Raw genomic sequence first — 27494 nt, forward strand, 5'->3', positions numbered from 1 at the left:
TTTTTTTCTGAACATAATGTTATTAATTTATTTTGACTAAAATAAAAAATACAGTAAATCTTCCTTTATACACTTTGAATAAATCACGAAGTATTTCAAGATCTTTATTAGCTGTTCTTTTTTCTTTTTGTTCTAGTGTTTCATCCAGCAGAATCAGATCTATCATTTTTCATCCGGTGAAAGATGCTTTCGCAATTCAGGATAACTAATCATTCCATCATTATCATCATCATAAGCAAAGAAACTATCCACCACAGCTGCAATAAGAAAACCAAAATATCTTTCATATAATACAAATCAGATGTGTTTTCAAATGCTCGAGATTCTTTGAAATAGTTCAGTTAAATTTTTCACAATTTAATAAATTTGGAAATTCTAAAATTTTCAAAAAGGTAAAAGTTTAAAACAATATACCAAACTAAATATGAAAGCAGCATTTTTCTTTTTTTGCATGCAATTTTTATTTGGAAATTACAGACTAAACTTCAGATTGAATGAGATCAAACTCTCAGGAATATAATTCTAACTTTTGACGATTCCACAATCCTTGAGTTGCATTTCGTTGATCTTGAGAATCATTTCGTCTCGAATTCGCGTGATTTGTGATGAGACGCTGAACTCACAAATTTATGACGAAAATGTTTCTTTTACTCGTAACCTCATCGTAGTGCATTGTGGGAAAATGAAGAAACTAGAATGAAGACCAGACGATCGAAAAATAAAGCGACAAAATATGCCGACTAGATTACATGGCGATCAAGAAGTTGGCTTTATGTCAGGAAGATCCTGGGTACGAATCCCGCTTCGGGAATTTGTGTAGTTTGTCTCTCTGCTCTATCAGTTCTTCTTGTGTTATTATAGCGACTTAGATGGTAACCACCTTTATGGTAACCACGTGATGTTAACGTGTCTTATGGTAACCACGTGATGCTAAATGTTCGATTAATGAGGCACTAAAAAGCTATTTTTAAAATAAATAGAATGAGGAAATAGCTCTTTAATTTTGGCGAAATTCGTTTCCTCGAGGAAGTGATGATAGTTATTTCGACACTATGACGAAATGTTCGTTCGAAGCATATACCAGGACATGGTTTGGTCAAAAACGAACGTGTTATTTGAGTATCCATTATTTTACAATGAGCATAAGATCAAATAACTAAATATGTGCCAAAAATGAAAAAAAAAATAGGTAAAAGCTGCTACAAACGGAATAAGCAGCAAAGTTAGAAAATATCGTAAAAAGTTTATTTGTCTACACATAATAATCGTATTAATATCGTTCAGACTGCTCACAAGGTTGAAATAATTATCTGTGTTTACTTAAAGTAAGCTTGATTATGATGGAGATTTTTGACAGCATTTGCATTACAATAAACGCGACGCTAACCATGCTTTTTACACTTCAACCATTTTGCGATTTATAGAGAATTTTTTACGTATGCGCTGTCAAGCTTTCAAATAGCGTTAAATATAATAACGCTCGTAAAATAAATAGCTGTACTAAATACCATTTGTAAAACAAGTATGAAATTTTCCTTCTATAGAATTTCAAAACTAACTTTGTGGTGTGCAGTTTTTATTCTCTAAGGGTACTGAATTGGAGATTGATCGTTCTCAGATTCAGGTTAAAATTACGATCTGTTAATGAATGACTGATTGCATGAATGTGTCCCTCCTATAAACGGGTTGTAACGTATGCATGTGGCAGAAGTTAAATTCTTGTTCATAGATGGCGCCACTGGAAAACATGAAGTAGCGCATTCCCTTTGCCTTTATGGCATACGACAAAAACAACAACACAACTTTTATAGCTGAAAAAAGCATATCAATGCAAAAAATATTAGTGCAAAATAGAAATAATAAAATTAATTCCCAGTTTTTTGGGAAATACGGCATTTTTTGAATTTTTTTTTATTTTAGCCTAAAAAGAGAGATTTAATGAAGAAATCTGAAAAATAATTCTTTGAAATTAGTTTTGATTAGCGATAAACTTTTCAAGGGATACCCATATACTAAATGCTTTTCCGTGGTAGCTGGACTATATTTTCGAAATATCGGAAAACATTTTCCGTAATGTTTAAGACAATTTTCAATAGTGATATTGAACTTAAAATGAAACTAGTTGAAATTCTAATAGTTAAAACTCAGCAAATACATATTTCCCAGTAAAAAAAGTAAACTTTCGTTAGTTAGATTATTTAAACTAAGCATTTATGTTTACTGGAAGATTCATTCGAATTTAGTTATCAACCAAGTTATTTAGTTCGACACTTTCGCATAATTCCTCGCTACACGGAAAAACTCCTGGGGAATAATACTAAAATTTACAGTATTTAAATCATTCATTTGGTAATTTTTCCGTTTATATAGTAACGGTTTACCGAAAATTGTAGTTCTTGTGGTTTCTTGTCTGCAAATTTTGGTATACCGGATGTTCTTATTATCCCACATTTAGTAAAATAAATGCAAAACTGAAAACTAAAATAAACCAAACAAATTATTTTTATGCCGTGCTCTAAGAAACCATGATAAAATCACAAATCAAATTTTATCTCATTTAATATAAATTTAATCACATTCTATAAAACAATACTTTATAGTTAATTTTACCAAAAACATTTGACAGAGCTCTTCAGTAAAACTTAACGAGCGTTTTGGTGTTCCCTTAGAAAAATATAGACCTTTTTAGATTTTGTAGAAAAATATTGTCTAATGATAACAAGGGTTTTTTAATGAAACAAATAAGAAAAATGCATCACAAAATATAATTCAAAGCGTCGAATTTAAGCGTCTTAAAATAAAATTAACGACTTTGTAAAAGCTTTTCGAATTCATATCAAATCTAGTTATATCCAACTGACCAAAAGTATTTCAGAAGCTTAATCTAAAAACTAATTCCTTTTCAGATAGCTTTCTAGCTACTCATTATTTATACTCATTTTTTTATTTCATAAACAGAAAAATAAATAATCAGAGATAAATCTTGACTGTCAAAATAAAAAATGAAAAACCATGGATGAAAGATTTCTGAGAAGAAAAAAATGGTAAAAGTGAAACTTAAGCCTTTTATTTTTGCAAAACTTCTATCTCTTCTACTATTTCTAATTTTGGAATTAAAAAAGAGAAGAATCATTCAGCTTGAAATATTTTCAAACAGCTTCTTTATATGTTAGGACTTATCTTTCCTTCTACGACTGTCACTGTTTAAAAATATCACTAAGATTTAATAAATTTGTTCCTCGAAAATCAGTGCTAAAAAAAGTAAGGAATGAAAAACTAATTTTAAAATATTTTAAAAGAATTTTTGTTTTATCTAATTCCTTGTACTCAGTACTTATTGAGTTTTGTAAAACCTGCTTAAATTCCATGTTTTTTTTTAATATTTTTGTAACACCTTTTCACGTTAGTTTATTTACAAACATTTCATCTTTTTTGATTTAAAATTTGCGAAGTAATCTATAATTTTTAATTTCGTAATCAGTTAAAATTAAAAAATTNTAAATTCCATGTTTTTTTTTTAAATATTTTTGTAACACCTTTTCACGTTAGTTTATTTACAAACATTTCATCTTTTTTAATTTCAAATTTGCGATGTAATCTATAATTTTTAATTTCGTAATCAGTTAAAATTAAAAAATTAAGAGGACACTATACTACGGGAGGCGATTTACGAATCTAGCGGTTTTTAACGATTGACTCTTTTGCTTGGTATTTTTTTAAATAAAGAAAAACATGATTTTTGGCTTCTTTTTTTTAATTCAGGTAACAAGTTTTCAATGAATTTTAAGCTTGCGTAATAATAAAGCCGAGCTATAGAGCGAGTCGTTAAATGTCGTTGGATTGTAAAGTGACTTACGGGAGAAACTTTTCATGTAAAATTCTGTTATATCTTCATTTTTGTTTTAAAATTTAAAGCTTAGAGAAAAGTGACTTCAGGAAACTCAAAGTAAAATATGACACTTCAATTGCTGAAAAAATGTTTTCAAAATATTAAAATGAAAGAAAATTATCGCATGATAATTTGAACGATGCATAATCCTGAGTAATCCCACCGTAATTTGTTAGCCTTTTGACGTTTTAAATTTTTTTTCAGCATTCACTGTAAAAAATTCCGGATCAAATTACGCTTTAAAGTACAGAATCTCAGGGTGCCTATACTTTTTACCGTAAAATCCTTTTTTATCCGAACATGTTACGCTATAAAAAATCTGATATACCGTAATTTTTACAGTAATAATTACAGTATAATCACAGAATCATTCTTATTAAATAAGTATTACCTCAAAAATTACGGAATTCTATTTTACGAAAAAATGGATTTTACGTATGATTCACCGTAAGTGCCGGTGCTTTACACCGTAATTTGATCCGGAATTTTTTACTAGTGTTTGAAATTTCGTGTTATATAACAGGGGTTTCCAACTTATATCAGGCCGGGGGCCACAATTAAAAACACAAATCAAATGGCGGGCCTCAACTTTATCTTAATTTTATGTAGGACTCTTTTATGTTTGAAGGAACATTAAATAGTAATGGTAGATTTTTACCAAGTTGTACAAAACAAAAGTATTGATTGAATTGCATATTAAAACAAGAAGTAGATTTTTAAAAAATATTTAATTGTTATTAATAATATTCTTAAAATATTAAATAAATAATAAAATTTCGGGCTACAATAACTTTAATGTGCATCTATGTATTAAACAATTAATGTGCAACAGATATATAATTGTTAAGGTATAAAACTTTAGAAAGGTTGGTAATAAAATTTATATAGTATCACACAAAATATTCAATGAGAAAATTGAGGTTTGTCTGCGGCAACTATCAGAGAATAGATATCTACATTTTAAATTAAAAATTGAAAAATGTGTATGTAAATATTTTCGTCCAAAATGAGTGGTTTCAAAAAGTTAAATGGGAAAATTTCTTCGAGAAAATTTCTGATACGCATATGCTAAATTATGTTCACAAAATAAAATAAAAATAAAATAAAAAAGAGCAACATATACGATTATTTTTGTATTTTAAAAAAATATTTTCATTGATTCAAAACCTGAGAAATAAATTTTTTTGCGTTGGTATGTTAAATTTCACAGAAACGAAGAAATTAGGTTTTTATTAACGAGAAAAGTGGAGTTTTTACCATATAGTTTTACGAAAATTAACCGCCAAAAAGTGACAACTAATGTAATTTTGTTCGCGGGCCACAAAAAAAGGCTTCGCGGGCCGGATGCGGCCCTCGAGCCGCCAGTTGGAAACTCCTGTTACACAAGATATAGAGTAATATAGAGGGCATGTTGTTCAAAAGCATATGTTGTAGTTCAGTATGTTGTAGTTTGTCATGTGTAACTAAGACTAAAATATGGGGAAACATATTGAAAAAAGAAGTATATCATTTATGAATGGTCTCTAAATGGAAACAGTCTTATAAGCAGTTTTGTGAATATTGCATTATAGTTTCATGTTTTGCATGATTTTGATTGTTTTGTTCAAAACGTCATTTAATCTATTTGAACCTACTAGTACATTTAAATACCCACCTTCTTTTTCTGGGAATTCCATTTTTGAATCCGATGAATGTTCTAATGCGTGACCCATGGCTGCCATGAGCTCGTGACCATCTAATTTCTTATTGTCGTCGAAATCGTGCATCCTGTGGCAAAATAGAGATGATCACACATGAATTTAAAAAAAACTCATTGCTTAAAAATATTGTGTGAACTGCATTGATAATTCAATTATTATAAATCTAGTCAATTACTACAATTGTAATAAACAATGAGATGCTAGCTTGCTATAATTTTACATGAGGTACTTTGTAAAAATATGAGAAAGAAATCATTCTGGTTAAAAGGTTCTATAAAATAGAAACTATGAAATAATCCAATTGCTACTTGATGCATCTTGGACAACAGTAAAGCATGTTACATCGTAAACACATCGTCATTAAAACACATCGTTATATCGTCAATAAAGGTTTGAACATTTTCACAGCAAAGTCATAATCCATGTTATTATCTGAAGCATATTTTAGATTAATTCCGACTAAAATTAAAATTACTCTAATAAATAAATTAAATAGTTAATACACTTTCTACATTCATTATCAAAAACATCCTACTCGTATATAACTTAGTAGCTTTCAGATCTTACTTCAAAGTCACTTTCCTAATATTTCGGCTCATATAGTAAGTGGTACGATAACTCTTTTTTTTAAAGAAAAATATACATGTTATCATAAAAATTCGTTTGGCGAAAGTCAATGTTTGCATACCATCAATGTCGCACCAGCAATGAAAATTTAGTGATACAATAGGATCATCTAGTTATTCATTTAATGGTCCAAAAAATTAATATGGTAAACAAACTTCAGAAAAATTAAACTTTACAATTACATAATTCATGTTATGGTACACATCAAAAATTATTGATTGCCATCTGTATTATCCTAAAAATAATAGGTTCATTAGCCCATAATGATCGAAGATTATTTGTTATTGAAATCAAGTGTAAAAAAGCTAAAATAATATTAGTAAATATATTCATAATAAAGATTAAAATGCTGAGACCAAATAAATAAATAAATGAAGAAAACAAAGAAAGTAAAAACTAGCAAAATATTATACTAAATATTAATTATATAAATATTATAATATTTTAAATAAAGTCGATTTTAAAAAAGCTAAAAATATTACTTTATTAATGAAAAATTTTACTGCCAGTACATGAATGCAAAGCACAACATGTAAATTTGAACATTTAAAGTTAAAAATCTTTTTAACAAACACTTAAAAATGGTACGACAAATTTTTTTCAAATGCATGGAATACGATCCAAAAAAACTAATTTTCGTTACTATTTTTGTAAATAGCAAATTTTCAAGACGACAAATTTGTCGCCCTTGCGTATGATTTTAGCGATATTTGTAGAACATTTGGCGACAATTGTCTCCATGTCGCCCTACTGGCGTGGACCCTGGGTGAATACTTGAAATATTAATTAAATCTCATGATAATACACTATTTTCTTATTACTATTTTCAACTAATATTTCAGACTATTTATACTATATTTAACAGATTTTTGACCGGCAAATGTCGACCTTCTACACATTGTCATATAGTGAATGTTGCCAATATAATCCTGCCATGCTGGATATTTATGTTTAATTTCTATGAATTGCACTTTTATCGCAAATGCGTTCCATTTTAGAAAAAAACAAGAATTTCACCATAATTTTAAAAATACGACACCAATAGAATTTTCTACTTTTCAATGGCCGCAGATATACAGTGTGTCGTACAATTAAACATGATTAAAATTAATGTAAATTTACAATTTATCGCTTAGCAGTCACTACTTTTTAGATAACTTATATTTTAAACAGTTTTTATTCAAGATTTTGTTGATCTTCTATGTAATAGAGAAAGATGAGTTGAATAATTTACCAACTTAGGAAACGAAATGCATTTTTAATCAGCGTTAGTATATTACTATATTCATTTAAATATTCATATATTATTTAGAATTAATCTATTCAATTTATTTCTACGAATAATAATACTGAAATGTATTTTCTTTATTCTAGTTCTTTATGTATTAATTCAGTAGCAAAATGGTGCACAACAAAAAATACAAAAAAAGCACACCTGAGGAAATAAAATAGTGCTTCATTTGTAGAAATCTCTCCTGTATCTTGTAACTTTGAAATCCTTTGTACGTCACTTTTAATATGGCTGAAAGAAATAAAATTAAATATATAAGTATAAATTTTATTCACAAATTAAATGAGTAAAAATGAATAAAATAAACTGAAAAAAATATAGTCAAAACTACCAGAATATGGGATCATTTACCGTGTTTCTGGCTCTATAGAAACACCATAAAACTCTGTAATTTTTAAGAAAGTGATCTTCTAATGATTTTGGTAAAAATAAACACTAAAATATGGTTTTGTAATATGAGTTAGAGATTGGTAAGTGTGGAAAAATTCCGTTTCTTATTCATGGTATCTTAGAGCAGTGTCTCCTAAACTTATGTCTTTTGTGTACCTTTTCTAAATTTTTCGTAACGCTGTGTACCACTAATAAAAAAATTTATGTACTTCTTACTATGAAAAATTTGCACAAAAGTTAAAAATCATAACTAGCTGTTGACACCACTGACTATTAACTGTTAACTCTGCAAAAAATAGCTATTAGAAAAATACGTTATCGTAAATTTTAATGACTAGCTTTGTTTTTAAATAAAAAAATTTGAAATTTTCGTTCTTTGCAAGATATTTCGCATAAGAATGCGGACTCCCTAAAAACTGTTCCCTTACCCCTGGGGGTACGCATACCACACTTTGGGAAACACTATTTTAGAGCATGGTACAAAAAATCATTTATTCGGTTAAATTTACTTTACAATTTAGTATTTTGTTTTCTGTAAATGTGGTTATAAGAACTATAATTTTGAAAACCAGAATTTTCGTTAAACCTTTACCACATGAACGGAAAAATTACCGAATGCATGACTCAAATACCGTATATTTTGGTTTTATTAACCAGAATCATGTTTGTTTGTTCTTTTTACCAGAAATGTGCTTACCACACAGTACGTCAATTTTATCAGATTTTTTTCCCCGTAAAATCTTTTACTTTTTACATCAGTACTAATCTTAACTAATACTACCTTCGAATAAAATTTTTATAACAAACAAAATTTCCCCTAGAGAATTTATAAAAGTGATGATCCTGTGTTTTCCATTCTAAAAATGACAAAAATTGAACTATTTTCTATCTAATTATTTCCTATCTATTATTTTCTATTAAATTCTATCTATTCAATTATAGTCCACTTGAGTTCTATCTATTCAATTTCAGTGAATTATTTTCTATCTATTCAATTATAGTTCATTTGAAAAATTTAATTTCCAAATATTTATTTTACTTTATTAAAACATTACCCTATCATACCTACACTTAATTCCAACATTTTGTATTAATTCTTCTACTACTTATTATAGCTGAGCAGTTTTTCTTTACCAAACACGCAATTTGAGAAAAATCTCTCATTATTTTTTTTAAAGGATACTGATAGCGATGATTGGCTGATTTCAAATTGCTCAAAAGCGTTATGAAACGTAAGTACCCGCATTTCTAGCTTAGTCTTTTTAATACCCACATGTTTACCCTATATGGTAATCATTATTTCGATTTATTTTTCTGTTTCATACACTTCAGATGTGATGATACTTTAAGCTATTTCATAAGAGCCAAAATCAATTGTTAGCTACAATTTTAATTAAGTGATTGATTGGAAGAATGTCATGAATAATTCTTTGAAGATAAAAGAAAATTTACGATACATTATTTATTGGCTGTGATCGTTTGGGTTTCTCAGAACTTTTTTATTTTTATCAACGTATTAATCAATAATTATAGCAAAAGAAATGACGTTTCTTCTTAAAAATTAATACCAATATGTTATGTTATTATAAATTATACTTAAACACTCCATTATTCTTCTTTGTACGCTGCCTCATCTTTTTGAGGAAAAGGTAATTTGTGGTAAAAATTGAATTTTTTTTAAACAGGCAAAGTAAGGCATTATTTCCGATTTTTCTCTGAATTTTTTGAATTTAATCTCGTGATGTCCGGTGTACTAGAAGTCCGGACTAATAGTTTTCTAGTTATAAAAGAATTTTTGTACAAAACGTACGAATTTTTAGTTGTAATCTGGCATTATTATCTAAAAAAAGTGAGTAATTGTTTCCTGCGTAATATGTACTTTGAATCGAATGAAACTATACACAGGTCCATAGAATGAATAGTTGAAAAGTTTCAATTAATTCTAAGAATAGAAAGTACTATTTGACTTAGTACACTTTTTACTTTATTATTTAAGACTATCTGAACATGTAAGATGTATTTTCCGATGCAACTTTTTATATTGCATTTAATGACATAAAATTGGAGTCGGTAGGATTAATAATTTTGAAAAAAAATATATTTTATTTTTTTATCTAAATATACAAGTTTAAAGGCGTTATATATAACAGAATGTTGTATAATTGAGATAAACTTCTAGGGATGTTTTTTTATTGCTTTATAATCGTCGGTGAACAGTCGAACCATTTTTTGGATTTACGCCTACCAATGTTCAACTCCGTAGCCTCGTAATTTTGAGCCCAATCCGGAAGACAAGGGAGCTCCTGAATTAAGTATTGGGAGAAATTTGCCTTCGTGGAGGACTTTCTGAGGGAACTAACCCGCATTTGCGTTATATGGAAAGGAAGACAAGAGAGCCTCCCACGGTTAGCCTGATGGCAAGGGGACTCTAACCCATGGCGGTCTACCACTGAGGATATTGCACGTCAGCACTGTGGTCGGTGCAAGCGAGATGCGGAATTTGTATCGACCAGTCATCGCCGGGATCGAACCCGGTTCACCTCATTGAAAGGCGAACGCTCTATCCCCTGAGCCATTGGGCTCGTATTCTAGGGGTGTTTGAGCTCATCAGCAATAAAACTATGCAGATTAACCCATACCCGGTATGTCACCATAAGCACACGAAGAAATAGTCCATAATAAGGAAGCGCAACTAGCTGCAAATGACGACAATGCCGGGTATGGTTTCGTATGGAACTTTAATCCTGATTAAGTGCCCTAACTCCCCTAGAAGTTTGACACGACATTTAGACGACTCTCTTCACATATATAATTTTTAAACTTGTATATTTCGAGAAAAAATAGACAAAAATGTCATTTAAAGTCACTGCTGCTTAGAGAGAGAAACCGCTATCAGATATTAAATCAACAATCAGGGATTTGTTAAGAAATCTTATTCAACAGAAAACAAACAACAACAGAAAATTCTACCCAACTATAATCAGCTTAATTAAGAAAAATATACCTAAGATTTTATAAGTATACTTTTTTGCTCAACAAAAAAAAATTTATACGATTTTTCTATAATCAGGCAATAAGAAATTTCTGAGATATGCTGCATTTGAATGACACTATACATTTCCGTTTTTTAACAAATCGCTTGATAGATTGCGGCTGAAAACTTTTATCACAGTGTCAATCAGTTAATTTGATTTTTTTTTCTTGTGAAACTCGTTTTTTGAGTTATGCGTTCGTCATTCATCTGCTAATTTTAATCAGCACAATCATTGCAAAGAAGATATGAGAAAAAACCGAAGCTTGGTGAAATTCGTCTTCTACGCTGTAAAAAATTTTGAATCAAATTACGGTATGAAGTACCGGCACTTTGAGTACATCATCTTTAAAATCCATTTTTACCGTAAAATATCATTCCATAATTTTTATTTATTTTATATTATTTTTATTTTAGAAATATTTATTTCATTGGAGTGATTTAATGGTAATTACTGTAAAAATTACGGTATATCAGATTTTTTGTCCCACAAAATGTTCCCGTATAAAGGAATTTTCCGGTAAAAAGTATCAGCACCCTGATTGCCGGTATTTTTTTCTGTAATTTGATCTAGAATATTTCATTCTAGCATTATTACAGAGAAATTTTCGCATCATTTAAAATGAAAAATATTCTATACTATAAAATTATAATATTTTATTTCAATTAACTCTTATATTTATATTGTATATATTATGTTGTACATTTATATGTTTTTAATATATTTGTATATTTATATATTATATGTTTTTAATAATATAACATTATAATAATAATATTTTTTGCCTGGATAAGGTTAAGCCGAAATCTAATCATAATTTCTGTCGAAAGGAAATACCTTTTTAATGCATTTAGCTGAGCCTAATCTTTCAGAGAGTGCAAAATTGCACAATATAATACCTATATTAGATTTTACCCCTTTGACGAATAATATTTATAAAGCATAATTTTCCTTTTTTTAGTTATTTTGTATTAATTTAGGCCAAAATAATTAAAAATATTATATTCTGCATTTTAATAATTTATGATTATGAATTAAAGCATGAAACACCGGTATCTTTCTCTGCGCTAAAGGTAAAATCTTTAGATCTATTATTAAATTATTTAGATCTGAGAGAAACAGTTATTCATGATTGAAATGTCTTTAGTTTACAAAAATAAATTATTGATAAATTTTTAATTAAGGATGAAAAAAAATCTTTTTTATCGCAACTTTATTTGGATTCTATATTTCAATACAAATATAGTTCTGATAAATTCACAGAGTTTTTTTACTAACTATTAGACTTTTTCTTATCAATAAAAAATAACAACATATTTGCTTGCAATTAAAGCGTCAGAAAAAAGCACATAAAAAGGACAACGGTTTCTCTTCTGCGTGAAAGGATTAATAATTTAACATGATAATAATTAATTTTTGCCTTGGTTATGTTAAGCCGTAATCAAATCATAATTTATTACGTCTGTTGAAAGGAAATGCCTTTTTTAATGTATTTAGCGGATCCTAATTTTTCAGATAATGCAAATAAAATTCACAATTAAAGGCACCTATATTTGTTTTTAATTATACATTAAATTGCTGGACCTAATTTGCTAAATTGACAAAAATTGAGTTAATTATTTCCAATAAAAAAACATTTGAAAAGCAAACTTTTATTTTCATATAATCTGCACTCAAAAAATTTTTCGAACACTGTAGTTATAGCAGGGCCTTGAATTTTGTTGGGATAGCTTAGAAAATTAATAACAGAGTATTCTTATATGTCCTAATGAAACATTTGAAAATCTAGAAATGTAATTTGAAAAACTAAATTCTAAATAAAAAACTGGAGAAAAAGGTTTCTAAATGTCATACAATTATAACTTATTCATAAAGTAAAGAATAACAGTATAGTTCATTTAATTATAGTTTTATAGAATAGTCAAAATTTTGTTTAGGTTCCAGTGAAATATTGGTATATTAAAAAAAATAATAATTCCAAATAATAATTATCCAACACTGATAAAAGTATATAGGGGAGAGTCGGGTTGCCCTGCCCACTTAAGGAGTATTACTTATATTTCTGTATAATATTCAGTAATAATCAATATTTTTGTATGTTTCTATTGTTTTATCATCTAATTATATAATGCATGAAGAATAGTTTAACTTAAAAAAATAGAAATTTAAAAAATTTGACTACTGTAATCAACGTATTTTTAAAACTATTGTTTACCATGTTACCAACTCTGCATAAATACTTGAAACTTTGAAATAATCTTTTTTTAATATAACAATTAATGTCCGATGGCCCATTGACTTGAAAAAATATTTTATACATATGAAATTGACAGGGGGGGGTACCCGACACTCCCCTACCTCTTAGAGGTTAAATATATGCGTGAAGAACAGCATTAAAAGCGTAATAAAAAATATTTGAAAATTGTGTTTCGTAAAATTAAAAATACCAATAAAATAATGAAACAAAAAAAAAAAGAACTATTCATAAGCGTTAGTCATGTCATTTTATAGAACTTTTTTTTTATATTTCTAAGAAAAGATCAGTAAATTCTCATATTCACATCTCTTAATGAAAGAATTTTGCGAGTAGATGATCTGTTTAATGATATGGTGACGTCAGCATAAACAAGCTTATTCAGAGTCTGATTGGTTAATGAATCTAAAAAAAAAGTTTCCTCTCAACATTTACTTACTCTAAATCACGAATGATGTCAGCAGCGCCCCATCTTTTTCGAAGTTCTTGCAATTCCGGCGAAATGGCTCCTGGGAAATCAGGACGCACATGACTCAACACCAAAGACAATAACATTAAGATAACTAAAGAACGAAAACTATGATGCATCTTTAAAGAACTAAAAGTAAAATTGTAAACCAAACTAAATATTTAAATGTATCTACGATGTAAATTTATTTACGAGGAAACATAAACCCGCATGTGTTACGGGGTGGCGGTGTAAAATCAGTGTTCAGCAGCAGACACCTACGTCACTAATGATCACAGCTGATAAACAGTTCAGATGATAAGAACCACATTTCACTGAATACATAACGCGCCGGCTGTAAACGAATACTTAATTTTTGTTTTAAGGCAAATTAAGAGGTACTATTGATTACAACATATAAGCATTGTGTTTAAAAACATTATCTTCTATAATGCGTATAATAAACGTTAGTAGTAACGTTTAATAATAAACGTTCATTTAATAAATTTTTCTCACCTATTTTTTTTTTCATTTATTTATTTCAAAACAATATTTTTTTTCTTATTTTGAGATCAAGAAATGCATTGATTCCTTCATCTCATTCTTTTCTTTTAAATAACGTGCCGGCTGTAAACGAACAATTAACTTTTGTTTTGAAGCAAATTAAGAGGTATTATTGATCACAACTTATAAGCATTATGTTTTAAAACATTGCTTTGCATAATGCGTATTTTGTTTAATAGTAAACGATTATTTAATAACTTTTTCTCACCTATTTTTTACTAATTTTTGTTTCATTTATTTATTTCAAAATAAGCATCAGAAAAAATAGGTAAAAAGGAAATTGGTTTCTCTTCTGAGTGAAAGAATTAATAATTTAACAGGAAAATAATTTATTTTAGATATAACATGAAAATATTGTATTTAGATATAACCTAAGCTCTTACAAACAATGTAATTATAACAGGGCTTTGAATTTCGTTGGGATAGCTTAGAAAATTAATAACAGAGAATTCCTACGTGTCTCAATGAAATGTTTGAAAATCTGGAAAAGTAATTTGAAAAATTAAATTCTAAATGAAAATCTGAAGAAAAAAAGGTTTCCAAATGTCATACAATTATAAACTTATTTATAAAGTAAAGAATAACAGTATTTAATTATAGTTTTATAGAATAGTTAAAATTTTGTTTAGGTTCCAGTGATATATTGGTTTATTAAAAAAATTGTTTGTTTTTCTTATTTTGAGATCAAAAAAATGCCTTGATCCTTTAATGTCTCTTTGTTTTTTTAAATAACGTGCCGGCTGTAAGCAAATAATTAATTTTAGTTTTGAAGGAAATTAAGAGGCATTATTGATTACTACATATAAGCATTATGTTTTAAAACATTGTGTTTAATGCGTATTATGTTTAATAATAAACGTTCACTTAATGACTCTTTCTTCTTTCTCACCTATTTTTTGTTTATATTTGTTTCATTTATTTATTTCAAAACATTGTTTGTTTGTTTTTTATATTGAGATCAGAAAATGTCTTGATTCTTTAACTTCGCTCTGTTTTCTTAAATAACATGGTGGCTGTAAACGAATAATTAATTTTAGTTTTGAAACAAATTAAGAGGTATTATTGATTACTACATATAAGCATTATGTTTTAAAACATTGTGTTTAATGCGCATTATGTTTAATAATAAACGTTCACTTAATGACTCTTTTTCCTTTCTCACCTATTTTTTGTTTATATTTGTTTCATTTATTTATTTCAAAACATTGTTTGTTTGCTTTTTATATTGAGATCAGAAAATTTCTTGATTCTTTAACTTCGCTCTGTTGTCTTAAATAACATGGTGGCTGTAAACGAATAATTAATTTTTGTTTTGAAGCAAATTAAGAGGTATTATTGATTACAACATATAAGCATTATGTTTTAAGACATTGTGTTGTATAATGCGTATCATGTTTAATAATAAACGTTCATTTAATTAACTCTTTCTCACCTATTGTTTATTTATTTTTGTTTCATTTATTTATTTCAAAACATTGTTTTTTTTTCTTATTTTGAGATCAAAAAATGTTTTGATTCTTTCATTTCTTTCTGGGTTTTTTTTTATTCATAAACAATATCAAAGCTATTATATTTTTAATTTACAGTCATGGGAGTTGTTAGAGGGGACAATGGGTATAAGTCCCCTTTAATAATTCGAAATCTCTAAAAGACTGTACTATATGAATGAGATTATACACAAGTGAACAGAATGAACAGAAAAGATGCAATTGTTTTTATGTGAAAAATGTACTATGGCGTGAGTGAGTGGACTTTTTACTTAGCTATTTAGGGACTATCTGAGGTGCAATTTCAGATTAAATTTTTTACATCGAATTTACTGAGATGAAATTCGAGTTGATGGGATTAATAGTTTTGAAGTTATAAGGGTTTTCTTTATAATAAGTGCAATCCAAAAATATCCTGCCTCACTAATTTATTTTATAGCATTTAATTTATTCGTTTATTTATTTTGAGATCGAAAACTTATTTCTTCCATTTATTACTGTTTTCTTATTCATAAACAATATCAAATCAATTATATTTTTAATTCATATCCCAAGTTATGGGGATCGTTGACGAAGGGGATGGTGGTTATAAGTCCTCCTCAATAATTCGAAATCTCTAAAAGTCCCCCACAGTATTTCAGAAAACTAATGAGAATTTTCACGAATTATCATGGATTTAAATTTCTTAAAGTTAAAAGTAAGAAAGAGATTAAAAAATCTTTTTGCGGGTATTTAGTAAATTTAAGATTTTTTTTTCTTATGGGAGAAAATATTCTGACTGTGTAATTTGATTGCGTCCTCCTCGAAAATTGCATCCCTGCGACGCCCCTGCCCAAATTTGTAGCTTAAAAGAAACATCAGGTAAATTTACTATAAATAAAAATCTATTACCTCATTTAAAGCTGACATATGATGATGTTTATTTTTATTCCTAATGTTCAATAAATTTACAGAAGAAATTTAAAAGTCATTAAATCAAAATTTAAACACATACGTCACCAACCAACCTATAAAAGCAAATTTCTCCTCCAAGATTAATTTATTATTAAATAAGTGTCAAAATCAAAATAAAAGAGGTAGTATACAAAAAAGCAGTTTAAGCATGATTGCTAAAAGAAAAAGTAAAAAACTTAAGCCAGAAAGGGAGCTTCAGAGATTCAGTCAAAGCTTTGGTACTCATTTTATTTAATTATTTATTTATTTATCTGTATTTTACTGTTTAAGTATAGAAAATTACTACATTCTTATTTTCGGTGTAAAGCATAAAGTGAGTTTCAAATCATCCACATTTTAAAAACTATTGCAGCTAAACAAGTTATTAACTAAATAGCGTTTTGATATTGCTTATTTTATAATAAAAATTAATGAATAAATAAATAAATAATAAAGAAAATAACATCTATAGAATTGAGAACACCTTACTTAGAATTGCTTTCTCGAAATAATCTATTCTTTTTTCTCAATTTTAAGCATTTTATATTAGAAAAAATAACGTACATGAAAACACCTTGGGTTACTAATTGTTCTTAAATAAATAATAAACAATACGTAGAAAACTAAAAAGTAAATCATGTATGAACTATGTAAAATAAATGAATAATTAAGTTAATTGCTCATAATATCAGTCATTTAATGTTAATTTATGTTCCCCCTTCGAAAAATCAGTAGCTCATTTTCAAGGAATTTTATGTAGAAAAAAAAATCCGGTAAAATTACAGTACTGCACTATTCTTATTAAAAGAAAAAAACATGATTTTGCTTATAAAAATCAAAATGTACTGTATCTTAATCATTCATTTGGTAATTGTACCGTTTATATGGACAAAGTTTACTGAAAATTCTGGTTTTTAAAGTTAGAGTTCATCTGATCACATATTTAGTTCAAGAAGACAAAACTGAAGTGTAAATTTAACTAAATGTATGCCATGCTCTAGGGTATCATCATAAAATTTCTAAATTTTACCACAAATTATAAAAACATATTTCACTGCTAATTTTACAAAAATCATTGCCAAAGCGTTTCCATAAAAAAATACCTTTTGTGCAGTTATCGATATGAGATTTATGAATATGATAAAAATAAAGGCATTCTCAGAACTTAACATAATACAAGTTACTTTAAATAGCGACGTTAAAGAAAAATAAAAAACCTATTTAAACATTTTTATTTATTTATCCTGATAACTAGATAATTTAAAACGTTAATATCACGTACCATAAAGTTGTTTTGTGACAGCCAAATAGCTTTTTGATCAGCGTCGTTTTCTCTCTAGACTAATCTGTCTTATCATCAGGTCAAATCAAAAAAACTGAGTAAAAATTATTCAGAAAGTTTAAAAATAGTACCTTAACGTTTCGATTTTCATAACTATAAAAGTAAAAAATACCACCATTACTTTATAAAATATCTTTGCTGTATATTATTATTGTTCTATTTACAGAACAAAACATTTTAATCTGAACTTTCCATCTGATCTTAAACATTACTTAAACACCAAATATACGCTGAGAGAAAAAAAAACTATGGTCAAGACTAACAGAATATGACAAAATTTGTAGTGCTTCTGGCTTTATGGGAATACCAAAGAGCAGGGTAATTTTTACCTTAGCACTTTGATAATGATTTTGGTAAAATTAACAATGAACTGTTGTTTTTGTAATGTGTGTTAAAATTTTGTAAACGTGGAAAAATTTGGTAATTTTACCATGCTACCTACCTAATCATTTATTCGTCTTTTTTTTCCTTACAAAATACGTGGTAATAAGAACTGTAATTACGAAAACTATACTTTCTGTAAACTGTAACTATGTGAACGGAAAAATTACCGAACAAATGGTTTAAATACAATATATTTTGGTTTTATTAACAAGAATTTCAGGGTTTTTTCTTACCAGGTATGTCATTACCTCACAGTACCGTATTTTAATCAGAATTTTTTTTCTCCATGTACAAAATTAAAACTATTCTCTAAATAAGGCAATATAAAAGAATTAATAAAAAGTAATAAATTACAGATAATGAAAATTTAAAGCATTTTCACTTTTGCAACTAGAGTTTTCACAATCAGTAGTTTTCAACAGCAAAGAATCAAATAAAAAAAAATTACAAAATCAGAAAAAATCATATCAACTATAGCCAAATACTTAAGTCTCGTAATAAAGGAAGTCGTTAAAAGTCATTAATTTGTTTTCGTAAGAAGATTTTCCTTTTATTAATTTTTCCTGTTCAATTTAATTTCCTAATTCTCCTAAAATGATTCAATTATGAAAAATTAAGTTACTTTGTTTACTTTCGGGTAAGCAAAAAATACTTCCTAGTTCAGTATTTTTTTCATTATCACATCTTATTCTTTTTTATTTATGCTTAGCAAACATTATTAAATCATTATATTAACGGAAAAATTTTTAGAAAAAAGATATTAGTACATGAAGTTAATTATATTTTTTATCAATTACTTAATCATTAATAAGAAATCTATTTATAATTATAAAGAGTATTCCATACATTAAGTTACAATATTCCAAATATTCGAGAAATAAATATGTTCTAGTACTCGATTCTAACTATTATGTTCCAATAATCCAAAAAAATATATCAATTTATAGGATATAGTTAATGTTTTTAAAAAAAAATTAATTGATCATTGTGGGAGAGATATTCAATTATTTTAGGATTGTTTCATTTAGTAATTTAACAACTAATTGGGAAAAAGCTTCTAATCTCTATTTAAATTAATTGATTAAAGAGCTTAGCCGAAGGCTATTACTTGATGAGTTTAGTAAAGTATGCTGTAATACTCTAAATAAAAACCATGTATGAATATTAAATTAGCATTTCATAACGTATCAGGGAACAATATTAAATCAGCAAGTGAAACATATCAACAGACAGTATTACATCTGAAAGTATAACGTATGTATCAGCTATTTTCACTTAAAAGTTATTTATTCACAATTTTATTCAAAACTCGGTAGATACTTCAGTGCGTGCCTCTTAAATCTAATAACATTTGAAACAATGAAAGTTTAGTTTGGAATTTCGTGCTAAGAGAGTATTTCCTCTAAGAATTAAATTCTTGTTGTAAGAGTATTTTATTGTAAAATAATATAAATGTTGCGAAGATGTAGGTAAACGAAATCAAGCAAATGATAGGGCATTATATTATAGTATTTTAAAAAGTGTTGATAAAAAGAGTTATTCTTTTATACTGCATATTGTCCTTAAAGCGACGCTCTTATTAAAAATGATGAAACAGCAAATTTTTTTTAAGTTATCTAAACGAAATTACTTACGGAATTAAATTACGGAATTCTATTAATCTTTAAAATGACAAGCTATGTAGCTTGCTCTTCATATATGATAGTAAAATAGATTTATAACCAGACATTAAAAATAAAATTTCTACTTTCGACCCAGTAACTATGTGTAAAGAATTCATCTTTTCGTAGCTGATAAAGAATTGAATATTTTTTATATATACTTTTGCTTTGGACAGAAAAACACCAAATACGAGATGATAGAACTAATACTTCGTCTGTCGTCTTTTAAACTAGATACTTTAAATTCTTTACTTTACATTTTATACCATGTTTTTGTACTAGATGGAACTAATACTTTATAAGGCGTTTTGCGCATCGGGTTTGTCAATAAGGGAGAAACTTTAATATCTTAGAAAATGAAGTATTATTTTCAATATATACTTTTGTTTTACATTGCACCAAGTATTTAACAATAGAACTAATACTTCGTCTATCGTCTTTTATTCTAGATACTTTACTTTACATTTTGCACAAGACTTGATTTTCTTAATACTAGATAGAACTAATATTTCATTAAGCGTCTTAGGCATCGGGTTAGTAAATAGGAGATAAACTCCGAGATTGCTATCTAAACAAATAGATTGCTATCGAAACAAATAAGGTATTGCGTACGATATGTACTTTTATATGATATATACTATTATACGATATATACTTTCATACTTACGACATATACTGCAAAAAATACAATGTTTGATTTGTATCTATTTATTATCACCTGACATAGTGTAGATGTTTTGAAGAAATGTAAGTCAAGAAATAAAAATTTTTATGCATAAAACTACAGTATAACTTCAGAAATATTATTCTCATCGTCTTTAAATTTGTTTCATTAGAATTGTCGTAAAAAATAGAAAGTAAACAATGCCTAATTTGTTCTGTCAGATGTTCTTTCAAATGCGTCAATAAGCAGAAGTCAGACAAGGCATTTTTGTTACATAAAATCATAATAACTTCTAAACTGTTAAAACTCTTCCTCTCGCTCATGGTGTAATTCATTTCAGGTTATAAGAATGCATCGCAAAAGAAAAAAAAATAACCTGTAAAAAATATTCTGAATCAAATTACGGTCAAGTACCCAGGATTTACGGTACAAAAAAATCTAATAAACCGTAATTTTTCTACAGTAATATTTATTGTAATATCACTGAAACACCGTTGTTTAATATTTATTACTATAAAATATACGGTATAAAATTTTATTATTAAATTTTATGGTATTTTACGCAGGGTGCAACCAGGGTGCCGATACTTTTTACACTGTAGATAACACTCCTCTTTAAGTTTCACCCCCATTTACATCTCTTTCCGCTAATACTTTTTACCATAAAATCCATTTTTAAAAGTAAAATTTTACTGAAAAAAAATTTCATTCCCCGTAATTTTTACAGTAATATTTACTGTAAAAGCACTGAATCACTGCAATCAAATAAATATTACTGTAAAAGTTACGGTATAAAATTTTACGGTAAAAATGGATTTTACGGATATTGCACTGGGGGTACCAATACTTTTTACCGTAATTTGCTGCGATTTAATGGTCTAATACTTTTCTTCGGTTTGTTTTAAATTCTAAATTTTTTGCCGTTGAGCCCATAACCCAAGTTTCGTTAAAAGTAATGAGTGATCTGTCAACGATATTGTGCTATATTTATGCAAGTTGAAAACTACATAGGCCATTTATGCAATGTGCTAATTCATACATAATTGAAGACCCCGGGGGAAAAACGACTTAATTCAGAGAAAAATTATTTTGTGCGTGCAAAGGAATGCCCAATCACAGCCCAGCTAAATAAAGCCCATTTTCACTGTGTAATCAATCTCGAGGAAAGCTGATTTTTCACTCAATTAATTTCTCAAAACTTAACAATTCTCAAAACAAATGATATCCAATCATCATTGGCCGTAAACCGTTCCGCCCTATTCGTCTCCAGTTTTTTACTGTTAACTTAAAAAGCCATAAAAATCACAATTTTTATTTAAAAACTTATGCTTTTATCAAAATTGCTTTTGCGTAAATTGGACACCCTATAGTGGAACTAGCTTACTTCATGACATGCTCACATTTAAATTAACTGCACGGCAAATAATGAATTAACTGCTAGTTGGCGATCTGTTTTAAACAATTTTTTTTAAAACGTTGATTATTAATAACATATTTCCATAACTAAGTGTAAAAAAAAAATTTCTTCTATTAGGAAAATTTCAGGTTAGAATTAACTAAAGGTTAAAATTCATTAAAAGTGATTAATGGCACTTTGATTACACCCCTGTTAGTTTTAATTTTACAACTAAGACCTCTCTGCTTAGGTACATAATGTTGCTGTCGTAGGACATTAATGCACTAATGGTGCAATTTTTCTTGTTTTCCAGTGGTGCCATCTATGACCAAAAATTCGACTTCCCACACGCAAACGTCACACCCGGTTATATGGCTGACCTATTCATACATCCATTCATTAACAGATCATAATTTTGACCGAAACTACCGAATGATCTCCAATCCAGTATTCGCAGAGGTAGAATTTGATACGGAAGAGGACTTTGTGACCCGACAGATTTATCATGCACCAGTCATCATTTACTAAACGGGTAGTCTTCGGCCGCCTGGATTCGAACTCCCATTCTCACGAACGTGAGTCCAGCTCCCTACTAACCAAACTATCCCGGCCCATGTAAATTATGTAACTTTTGCCAGAAAATCGTGTTGTTTGATTCCAAACGATAAAATTTTTTTCAATGATTTAGAATTAAAAAATACTAAAATTTAAGTATTAGATGTAAAAACGTAATTGTTTGAGACCCTCTATTTAAGCAAATTATACATTTTATCATTTCAGTGGATTTGCTTTTTATGATTAAATAGGAATTTCAATGTTATTTTTTGTGAACGTATAATTAAATTTGAGTACTTAAATCTTTTTTCTTTTTTATCATCTCTCTTAATGCGTTTCATTTTCGCAAAAAGACTGTTAGGTAATCCTTTTTCTTCAGTATAATTAGTCCCAGAGAGACTTTCTTTAGTTTATTTCTACATTTTATTTAATTTAACGTAATCTAATTAATGGCTTTAAATTTTTAAAAAAATGACTTTTTTCAGACAAAATTAAGGTTAAATTCTACTAAATCATTCACTAAGATCAGGTGGAGTAATCTGATCATAGAAACAGCCTTATTTTTTTAAATTGTAGAAACTGAATGTTATTGAAAGAGTTCAAATTATTTTTTATAATTTTACATTTCATTTTTTAAATTATATTTCTGCATAAAATAAAGAATTTTTAACTAGAGTTGCCGTACGCATTTTAAAAGGAATTCAAAAAATAATATTTATTTGATTAACACGCTGTTTGCCGATATTTTTCAATTTTCGACTATGCAATACGCTGCTTATTGCATGATTGGTGGAGGAACAATATATGGCAAAATGAGACACCAACACAAATTACATTCAGAACTAACTCAATTCACACACAAGCGCGTCATCATTCTTGTCCACATTTGTTCACAAATCATGAGTACACTTCTCTTTATCGTTCTCCGTTTGATATACCATTCTCTTGCATGTATATCGTACAAACATGTAAAGTGAAATCGTACAAACATGTATCGTACAAACATGCATTGTGAAAAAGAGTAATGAGTACTCTTATTCTGTAAAAATTAATTAGAGTACTCTTATTTATAAGTGAGAATAGGTTATTCCTGAAACTGCTAAAATAACTTAGTCTCGCCAAACTGCTATAGAACTTGATTGAAAGATTTTCAACAACAAACAATTATAAAAATATAGGCTCTGTATACAGGAATAAATTTACTTTCACTGCAAATATAATTAAAAGTTAAAGTGGATTTGTAAAAGGCATATAAAATATTTATCAATGTCACAAACTTAACGATTACTACCTACTGCCTACTTTTGCAACAAGAATAAAAATCTTATTATATGCATGAACGGGCTCGAGCTAAGGACTTCAAATTACTAGCCAGTAAATTAGCCAAATATCAAAATTAGCCAAATTTCAAAAGTCTTAGTCAAAATCAAATCTTAACAAATTTTAGATTAATTTTTTTCCATCTAAGCCTTTAAGTCAAAATACGAATTTACTATAAATTGAATTATTTTGAAAACTCAATCAAAATCAAGAGTCATTTTTCATTTGGGGAGGAGTAAATGAGAAATGATTGAGAGAAAGTATCAAAAATGTAAATGTTTTATCGTCTTTGAGGAAAAGAAATCAAAACATGTTGGGGTTAATTTTTGAAAATTTCTTAGACTAGAGGCAGTAACATGAAGATAAACCCGACGCAACATTTGATATTTTTTTTAGATTTGGAATATCTTTTAAATAAATATGTATCTACATTTTAAATAAAGAGCTTCATTCAAGTTTTTTTTTTTTTAATAAAAGAATTTTAACTGTTTCACTTAATTTTTACTCTCGCAAAAGGATCGCGGCAGAAGAAGATAACGTTATTTGAATCATTTAATTCTGTTTTATTGGTTTTTATACTGCTCAGATATTTATAACGCAATTTTGGCGCTGGTTTGACAGGCTCATTACCAGTCGAGTGCAGGTGGTTATCCTATATCTATCATTAAAAATTTATAATTTATAAAAATAAAAACAAAATTAAATTTCTTTTATTTTAACAACCAATAAGTTTATTGTAGTTCTAATACAGTTATTTCGGCAATAAGTTTTTACGGATGGATCTCTAAAATAAATAAATATTATATTACTTGATTTAAATCTTTATGCGCTTCAAAAATACGCAAATTGGAAGTAACACTCAGCATGTATCAAGCGCTGAGAAACAGGTTTCCATTTTCAAGACTTGCCAGAAGTAAAAGAGAAGAAACAAGAGTGATATGATACATAAAACGTAAAGTTGCAGACGAAAACTGTAAAATTAAAGTTTCGAAACACAAAACTAAAAAAAACACGTTAGCAAAATAAAAAAAGAGGAAAAACAGAACAAAGAAAATCACTGTAGCAGAAAGGAGCAAATTAGGGTAAAATGCATTTCCACTCTCTATGGAGAGGTGGTGAGAAACTAATATTCTTACTAATGTTATTTAATATTTAAATAAGTAATAAGTTAAGTACAAATTAGTTATATTTAGAAGTTATAAGAATTATTTAGTTACAATGGAACAATAAAAAGAATATCAAAATATCTAATATTTATCACGTTATATATTTAAACAGAACGTAAAAAAGACTATACCTGTAAGTCTCTGACAGTATGTCAATGTTGAAATAAAAATGAAAATCACTACTATACTTCAAAGTTTTTATTCCAGAACATTTTGACAACACAATATTAGTCACGGTTTTAAAATCGACAGCAGCAGAATTTTCCCCTTATTCCTCTGGCTGTTTTCTTCTTACGTTAAAATGTGGAAAAATAAATTCAACCTCAACATTTTCTACTATGAAATGCGTATGAAGACTAGTTTTAAAACATTTGACAACTTACGAACTATCTTAAGAAAATAGTTTGTAGCAAAAAAAATGTCTAAAGTCTTATGTTTTTATGCAACATTTTGAAAAAAGATCAAAAGAATGTTTGTTTTTGATAAATCATTTCAAGCAAGAAATTACTATTATGTCCGTAATCATTTGTCACTTTAAATTGTAAACTTTGTTTTTTCAGCTTCTTTTTTTTTTTTTTTAACTTTTTTCTTGTCGTTTATATTTAATAGATGCCTGATTCACAACTTTCCAAAAATATTAGGTACAATAATATCGTGAAATTATCTATAAAATTACTTTTATAAGAAGCCTACCCATAAATTCTTCGAAAGAAGATGAAAAATTTTTAACCCTTAGACGCAGAATTTATATTAAACATATTTTTCATACTTTTCTCATTATTTTGTATTTAGATCAAAATAGTGAAAAATATTATAATTAGCATTTTAGTAATTTATGCTGATGATACACTGGTGTCTTTTTTTACGCTAAATACGTCTTTACGTCTTTTTTTACGCACTGGTGTCTTTTTTTACGCACGGCTCTCTTCCGAGCATTTTCAATTGACACTTATTTGCAGTTATTTAGATCTAAGAGAAACAGTTAAAATTTCCTTAACTTACAAAATAAATGATTGATAAATTTTTGAATATAAATGAAAAAGGTTGTAAATTAATTTTTTTAAATTTATGTTTTAGAACAAATATGATATAAATTCTGGTTTTGAAAATTATATTTTGAAATTACCATACATTCAGTAAAAAATACAAAACTGAAAAGTAAATTTTACCGAATAAATGGTTTTTATGCCTTGTTCTAAGATATCATGGCAAAATTAACAAATTTTACCAAATTTATCAAATTTCAACGTATTTTATTAATACATATTTCATTTTTAATATTACAAAAATCATTACCAAAGCTCTCCGATAAAAATTTCTGGTGCTTTTTTGTGTTATTATAAAGCCAGAAACACGGTTCATTCTATTATATTCTGTAAATTCTGACCATACTTTTTTTTCNTTCTAAGATATCATGGCAAAATTAACAAATTTTACCAAATTTATCAAATTTCAACGCATTTTATTAATACATATTTCATTTTTAATATTACAAAAATCATTACCAAAGCTCTCCGATAAAAATTTCTGGTGCTTTTTTGTGTTATTATAAAGCCAGAAACACGGTTCATTCTATTATATTCTGTAAATTCTGACCATACTTTTTTTTCTCGAGGCTATTAACCTTTTATAAACAGAATAAAATTTGTATAATAATGTGCATAATTCAAATAAAATAAGCATACAAAAAATGAAACTGCTTGCTTTGAAAAAAAGATTTATTTTATAGGTATTTTGAAAATTTGTTAGTGATCATCATACGTTTTTCTCTTTCAGTGAATGAATTTCTTTAGCTTTTGCTTAGTCAGTATTCTAATTACTTTTTTCAAATTAAAATTTAATTTTATTTATTGATCATATTTTGACATTTACTAATGCTCTCAGTAAATTTCAGTTATTTTCTTTTTTCATATGCCAGAAACATAATAGACAAGATAATTTTGGTAAGAAAAAACATCCGAATCTATTATTTAAACCTTTGTTTCTTTCATGGTATTAAGCAATATCCTTTTTCTCTTTACATTAAAATAAATTACAGAATAAGTACTTAATTTTGGTTAAAAATGCAATTGGTATTCGCAATGACACGCTAAAAAATGACAGATGCGTCTGTTTTGAATTACAATCAATACAGACGAAGTGTAATTTACAGCATTTACCATCAAATAAATGCTTCCGTGACACAAGAAATAAGGCACTAAAACAACTCAAAGACGGATGCGCATTTCAATATAAAATCAAAATGTCAGAAAAATAGAAGGCTGGCGATTTCGATTGAATGTTTTAATTATCGTGTCGGTAAAACTTTTTATTTTTTGTGACAATCGATATAATGTGACCAATGATGTAAATTTTGCATTAATGATTGCTTTTGTCGCAAGACTTTATGAA

At 27.7% G+C, this 27494-nt stretch overlaps 1 protein-coding gene across 1 annotated transcript; it reads right to left on the reverse strand.

The window, feature by feature from the left end:
- Nucleotides 1-14002, reverse strand: LOC107453693 (multiple coagulation factor deficiency protein 2 homolog). Its single transcript, XM_021148180.3, has 4 exons — nt 13623-14002; nt 7652-7738; nt 5544-5656; nt 1-257 (listed from the first exon to the last, which is right to left on the reverse strand). Exons 1-4 carry the CDS (start codon nt 13769-13771, stop codon nt 163-165), a joined length of 444 nt encoding a protein of 147 aa, XP_021003839.1. The 5' UTR covers nt 13772-14002; the 3' UTR covers nt 1-162.
- Between the last annotated feature and the right edge of the window lie 13492 nt (nt 14003-27494).

The sequence above is a fragment of the Parasteatoda tepidariorum genome, chromosome 2 (assembly GCF_043381705.1).
Source record: "Parasteatoda tepidariorum isolate YZ-2023 chromosome 2, CAS_Ptep_4.0, whole genome shotgun sequence".
In the NCBI taxonomy this organism is placed as follows: domain Eukaryota; kingdom Metazoa; phylum Arthropoda; class Arachnida; order Araneae; family Theridiidae; genus Parasteatoda; species Parasteatoda tepidariorum.